General features: G+C 33.3%; 1 protein-coding gene across 5 annotated transcripts in view; it reads left to right on the top strand.

The window, feature by feature from the left end:
* PDLIM5 (PDZ and LIM domain 5) overlaps nucleotides 1-7,125 on the top strand; it is a 170,357-nt gene that overhangs the window by 135,199 nt on the left and 28,033 nt on the right. For 2 of the 5 annotated variants that reach the window (XM_021710786.1, XM_021710787.1), the window contains 2 exons: nucleotides 3,636-3,808; nucleotides 4,177-4,213. In XM_021710786.1, coding sequence (XP_021566461.1) covers nucleotides 3,636-3,808; nucleotides 4,177-4,213 — 210 coding nt within the window. Of the gene's footprint in view, nucleotides 1-441; nucleotides 457-3,048; nucleotides 3,067-3,635; nucleotides 3,809-4,176; nucleotides 4,214-4,747; nucleotides 5,938-7,125 lie in introns of those variants that run through there. The other 3 variants (XM_008054825.1, XM_008054824.1, XM_008054823.2) reach the window with 3 other exon arrangements.

Here is a 7,125-nt window from a genome sequence, read left to right as displayed (position 1 = left end):
GGCCACTGCACTCCAGTCTGGGCGACAGAGTGAGACTCCAACTCAAAAAAAAAAGTTTTATAAAAACATGAACATTTTGAAAAATGTATCTTTGTCTCTTGTTGGTCAGTAACCTGAGACTTGCACTAGCATTAATAAATAAAGTAGTAGTCAGTGTTTGCAGGGGTAAAACAGATTCAGTGTTGGGGGGTAAAATTGTTGTCTTGATTATAATAATGTAGCAGAATTGTGACTAACACTTGTTAATTTTTGTTTTCTGTGTTTACATGATTATTTTGAAGCATGATATTTGTGTAGCATCTTCACTTAAATTCATTGTTTTGAATTTCATTTCATTTTATCTTTTTTTTAAAAATTCATCTTTGTCTGTTGTTCATCATCCTGGGAACATCAATGTCTTCTCTACTCTATCACATCTTTTTATGTGTGTATTTCCTTCAGTAACCCTGGCACTATGTAAGTACTTAACCAATGGTTTGTTTTTAAATTTTCATTTCTTTGTAACTTTCCATCTTACTTTCGATTTAATATCTCCAGTAGATTTTGTTAGTAACTTCTCATTTCAAGAATTTTCAGAAATGTTAAGGAGCATAAGAAACATGTTTTATGCTAGGGAACTCATATAATCAGTGGATATGTTTAGAATGCCCACTCTTCTGCAGTGGTAAAGCTTATTTAACCTTTGGGGAATAGACAAGTATTCTGTATAATGGAATTAGAGATGTAGTTTGGGCCTTCCTTCTTTAGTTTTCTTTTTTTAAAATTTGAATGTCCATATTTTTTAAATGAATTACTTGCTCTTGAGAGTTAAGTTTACTTTCTCTCCCAAATACATTTTTTAATACAGTTTATTTTAATTATTTTAATACATTTTTTAATACAGTTTAAGAAATTATTTTCTCTTTAATCATGGTCATCAGAGTCTAGAATTTCAGAGCCAGAGAGCACTAAGTAAATGTTTAGAAATCTTAACACAAGACATGTTTTTTAAGCTGTGGAAAATGAAACAAAGAGTTTAAGATACACTATACTTTTCTCAAGTATGTCATTGCTAAAAATGCTTCTTAAGTGGTGTCATTTTATTACTCTTAGTATCCTTAGCTTGACACATTGTTTTGTTTTTATAGACCAAATGTTTTATAAAGGATAAAATCATCTTATACTTGAAATTGGCACCATTTCAAAGTGAACTACATGCAATAATTATAGAGAAGTTTTAAACTATAATAAATTTAATAGATGAATATAAACTTTTTAATGTACTTGCATAACATAAAGAGTTGTCTGGTCTTACATATGTCAAAAGTGCGTTTATGAAGTAATCTATACCTGTTTCTCAATTTTTAAAAATTTTGTCCATTTTAAAAAGGACTAGGTTTTGTTCAGTATTAGTGGAACATCTTTTAGATATTTCTTTCACTTATGAAATCATAAGATATTATCATAGATTATAATATGTTTTATTATTATGTGCATAAATACAGTATTATTAATTATGTTCTTTTATATATGCAGTTGGACCTATAGTCTTAGAACATGCATTGAAATTGATTTTCTAGTAATCATAAAAGAATACATCATAATGATCATACTATGTGTTACATACATTATCTCTCTTATTTATTCTTATGATCAATCCTTTATGATGCAAGTCTTTTTTCACAAATGGGAAAATTAAAACTTAGATAAATTAAGCCAGGCTCAGCCTGTAATCCCGCGCCTTTGGGAGGCTGAGGTGAGTGGATTGCCTGAGCCCACGGGTTCGAGACCCGCCTGGGGCAGCGAGACCTCATCTCTACAATAAATCAAAAAATTAGCCGGGCGTGGTAGCGCGCGCCTGTAATTCCGGCTACTCGGAAGGCTGAGGCGGAAGGACCGCCGGAGCCCAGCAGGTCGAGGCTACAGTGGCCGGGAGTGGCCACTGCACTCCAATCTGGGCGACAGAGTGAGAATCCAACTCAAAAAAAAAAAACCAAAAAACTTAGATAAATTAAATGACTTGTATACAGCACACTGAACCAGACTTTTTAATTCAGTCATGTTCTTCATAGGGGTAAAACTCTTCCGGTGTGCTGAAATGGTTTTGATAGTGTAACTATTCAAATGACAACAGTGAAATACATTGCTGATGGTATTATGATTTTCTAGCAGTGAGTTACACCTAGCAGGTGTTGCCACCCACATCTGACTGCATTTAGAACACTTTCTCTACTTGGATCTTGTACCAGTACTCTGCTAGCCCAGACTCGTATTTCTTCTACTCTTCTAAAATTAAATGTATAGCCTCCAAACGTTTTCATTTGTCCTATTTTAAGGGGTAGAAGGGAAAGTATTTATTATCCTCGATATCTTAAAGTATTAAAATAATGTACATTGTAAATTCCTTAATATTTATGGTTTAATAGAAAAAAGGAGTGTTCTTAGCAAGTTAAAAGTTCTTGTATTGTATAGTTTATAAATCTCTTTCACACATATTATTTAATCCTTAGAACAATGCTGCTTTGTATGTGGTTTTCTTGTCTTATGAGTGAAAAAAATTGAGGCTTAATGAGATGGGCTTTCTGAAAAGTCATAGAGCCAAGATTTAAATCTTCTTTTTGTGCATATTTCATTAGTTTTTAATATACCACATCTGTTCACTATGCTGATCCTGCACAACAACTTTACTTGGTATAAAGAATATCAGTATATATGAGTTAGAAAGCTGTAGGAAATAATAATTTGGACCCTTTTCAAAATTGAGTTTGAAATTCCTGGTATAGACTACACCATTCTGTTTCCTGGAACTTGTGAAAATATGATTAATTTTGTGAAAGCAAGTACATTCTAGCAGTATATTGATATTTAACTGTGGTTGTGAATATAGTCCGTACCTGTGTTTTGTATGGCATACAATGAACAATACTAGTAATTTAAAGTTGTTTGATTTTGACGACTGTGAACGATTCATTTTCTACTTATTTTATTTTATTTTTCCTTATCTTTTTCCTTTCCTTTTTCATCATGTTGGAAATCTTTTTTCTGCTGCCTTCCTCTGTCAATTAAAAGGAAAGTCCCACCTAAACGGTAATCTTCCTGTTGAATACATTCATATAGCATTATTTTATAGTAACATTATAAGTGCATTTTTAAAAACTAATAACTCCCATGTGTATGTTAGAAAGATGCTTTAAAAAAAATTGAAACTGGCCAGGCACAGTGGCTTAAGCCTGTAATCCCAGCACTTTGGGAGGCCGAGTCAAGAGGATTGCATGAGCCCAGGGATTCGAGACCAGCTTGGGTAACTAGGTGAGATCTCGTTTCTAAAATATAACAAAAAATTAGCTGGGCAAGGTAGCATGTGCCTGTAGTTCCAGCTATTTGGAAGGCTGAGGAGGCAGGATCACCTGAGCCCAGCAGGTCGATGCTGGGATGGCCATGAGCGTGCCACTGCACTCTAGCCTGGGTGACAGAGTGAGACTCTGACTCAAAAAAAAAAAAATTGAAGCTGAGTATGCTTGCAAAAGCAAACTATTTCTATAAAAAGAACATTGTGGATTAAATGTGTAAGTTATTGTTTATTTAGTGGAGGATATTTTATCCTTTTAATATGATTTTATAAGTTTTAATTATTTCCTTTTTCTTCTTAACCCTAGCCCACCAAGAAAACACATTGTGGAGCGCAATACAGAGTTTTACCACATACCCACTCACAGTGATGCCAGCAAGAAGAGACTGATGGAGGATACTGAAGACTGGCGTCCAAGGACTGGAACAACTCAGTCTCGCTCTTTCCGAATCCTTGCCCAGATCACTGGGACTGAACATCGTAAGTAACTTCTTGGTGTTTTAGTGGATGAATTTATGTTGTTTAGTTTGTTTTTTGCCACAGAAAATCCAGCATTTAGACTGATTGGCAGTTATTAGAAAACAACCCTGAGACAGTTTGCTTTTAAATTATGCAGTGGATAATATGGGTACTATAAATAAGACATCAGCCCAGAAGAGGAGCATTGGAAGATGTAGAAGGAGTGGTAGTACCAACTATAGGATATAACTAATAACAACTTGGTATGGAATTTGTTTTAGTGGATCTGTGAAACTTGAACATTTGCTATGGGTACACGTAATTGCTTAAGTGATTTCGAAGTTAAACAAAAAGTTAACTAATACTGGGTATTGCTTATTATATTTCAGTGAAAGAATCAGAAACTGATAATACAAAGAAGACAAAGTAAGTTCTCCATCTTTTTGTTAATTGAATGCTTTCCTTTCTTAAATGGCCTCAATTTTGTTTTTCAAATTTTCAAGTGTAATGGTATGGCATTGTATCTCTGCAACTACAAGCTAAGCATTTAACTTTGGTGCCTTTTGTGTGATCTGAATGTACAACTTACAGGTTTTTAAATTAGTCAATACTCGCTCGATTGTATATCTAAGTTTTATTTTTCTTAATATTGAAATAAGAAATGTTCAGAAGGTTATATTTTGGGATGCTTTACTAACAATACATGTCTCTGTGAATGAGTTCATGTGTCGTTTTGCATTCACTTTGTTTTGGATGTAAAAATTGATGTTTCCAAGAGGGCTCAATAGATTAATTTCTGTGTTTATAAAATGTTCTCTCTTAAAATCTTTGCTATTTAATAAAACAGCTATGTGAAATAAAGCTTTTATAGGGCATGTTTTCTGCATGATGGATTAGTGTAGAATCTTTATTCTTTCTCTTTCTTATGACTCTTCTATCACTCTTTTTTTATTTCCACAGGGAAAAGATACCCCTTCACGTCTTTAGTCCCAAATACACAAAATTACGTGACTGGCACCATGAAGTTTCAGCACGTGCTCTTAACGTACAGTGATTTATGAGCCTTGTCCCCTAATCAGCCAGCACATACCTTTTCATTCACTTTTTCTTTTTTTTTCCAACTCCATAGCAAAATCTATGTTAAATTTGTCTTAAGAAAAAAATAGAACCTTTTCTATACTTTTCTAACAATTTCCTATTGTTGCGAGGACAAGGAAGATGAACATGTTTTGTGCTAGTTGGTAGCTCACAAATGTAAAACCCCCAAAAAAGAAAAGTAAGGGACTAGTCTATTCAGTGGATTTATATCTGTTTTCATTGTTATTAGGGTAGTAACTTTGGAAAAGGAATTATTTTCATAATTTGATTTTGGTGTTGGTTGGTTGAAGCAAATAATATCCTTGTCTAATTTGGAAAATACTTCCTTTATGTTATGACATGACATTTCCCAAGATTACTTTTAAATTCATTATTATGTTGTTCAAAGTTGATTGTAAGTAAGTAAGGAAATGTGAGGAGGCAAGACTCTATTAGAGAAGCATTTATTTTAGATACAGGTATCTTTTAAATCAGGAACTATTCCGGATGGCCATGTGAAGAGAAGAAGGCCCAGATTTGGTTCCTGCAAAAGGAAAGAAGAGAATTTTACCCCCATTCAATGGGGAAATACAGTGTTCTTTGCTTTGGTTGGATTCAAAAGTCCTATTTCCTACTAAAGGAAATATTTCTAAACTGGTGGATGTTTTTATAGTATAGATGATTTCCAGGCATTAACTAATAAGATATAGAAAAGATAGCTTTGCTTTTTTCTTAATCAGAAGAAAAGAACATAAAATAAATTGTATTATGAGTGATTATGGGACATCAGATAAAATATTTTCCTTAGTGATACAACTACTGTGCATTGCTGCTATTCCTAGGAAGCTACGTTTTGGGCAATACATGGAAGCCAAATATATGACCAGAAATGCTTTCTGCCTTGTAATATAGTGTATTATATATTAGCTCTAAATTCAGTAATAAATGCATTTTGAAGTTTGGAAAAGTATTGTAATAAAGTTGCCTTTGTACTTGTTCTGTTCCCTTGAGACTAGTAACAGTGTCATCCAGAACTTGTTACAATATCACTTCCACAAAATACACAATTCTCTTGACAGTTCATGTAGAAGACATTTTTAATTTTGTGAGGTTACTGAAATATGAGTGTAAAACATGACAAAGCCTCATGTTTAAAATTTTTTCCCCTGAATTGTTACAGTATTTAACATAACGTCCTATACGAGTAACATAAGATCAGTTAGACTATGGCACAACACAGAATGATTACTGAAGGATCTCACCTGCATTCGAAGATTCATTTTTATTTTTCCAGGTGTTCTTCTCTTTAATGTCACAGTAGACTAGGACAACTGCCTAATAATTTGGAGAAACTAGCATTAATTTCAGGTAGTGTTTGGTTAGTGTGTAAAATTTAGTTTGCCAAATGCATTTAAAAAATAATTCTAGGATTTATCTATACTCATTCTAGTATACTTCATGATATATAAGATGTCTTTCTTTTATTGCATCAGTTCTTCTTCAGATACTGAGAGAGAGGTCTTGCCTGCCTGTGTTTTTATGATTCTGACACCAATTCCAGTTATTACTATGTCTCTGGCCTCTACAAGAAAAATCTTTGTTAGGTCAGGCTATCCTATACCCAGTAATTCTTTCTTGATCTCAGAAGATGATGATTGAAAGAAGATAGAATTACAATCTCATAAAAAGAAATGATGTGGTAGAGTAAACATGCTATTTTCCACCAAGAAGCCAGTTTCTAAAATAAGTACAGAGTTGTTAGAAAGAACTACTAGTAATGGTTTTAAGTAAATAAAAAATTCTTCTCTAATGCAGATCAGAGAATGCATATAGAACTAAAACTTGAATAGGTATGGTTGAAAATAAGGACTTAATACCTTGCCTAATTAAAAATAAGGTATTTGGTGTGTCATTGGAAGCACAGACTTAGATCCATGGAATGATCTGTACTTGAGTATGAGGACAAATGCTCAGCCAGGATCACGAAGGACATTCCATCTGACGCTGTCAGACATTGAATTCCTGAGCTCAATGAGTCTCCTGGGACATCTTATATCCCTAGCTTAAAAGCTAGCCAAAACTTATAAAAGCCTCTTGCAAAAATATTATTGTAAGTCTGCTGACCTAATTTATGATTTGTTTTTGTTGTCTCTCTTATACAGACTTTCTTTTTCATAGACTTGTCTTTAATGTGAAATTGGGAAGTTACTCATAAGAGTTTTCAACATTTTTTTCTTTTTTCTTTTTTTTTTTTTTTTTTT

This window comes from Carlito syrichta, unplaced genomic scaffold (genome assembly GCF_000164805.1).
Source record: "Carlito syrichta isolate Samal-C Ts95f unplaced genomic scaffold, Tarsius_syrichta-2.0.1 Scaffold301538, whole genome shotgun sequence".
Classification (NCBI taxonomy): domain Eukaryota; kingdom Metazoa; phylum Chordata; class Mammalia; order Primates; family Tarsiidae; genus Carlito; species Carlito syrichta.
This window is presented reverse-complemented; position numbering and strand designations above follow the sequence as displayed.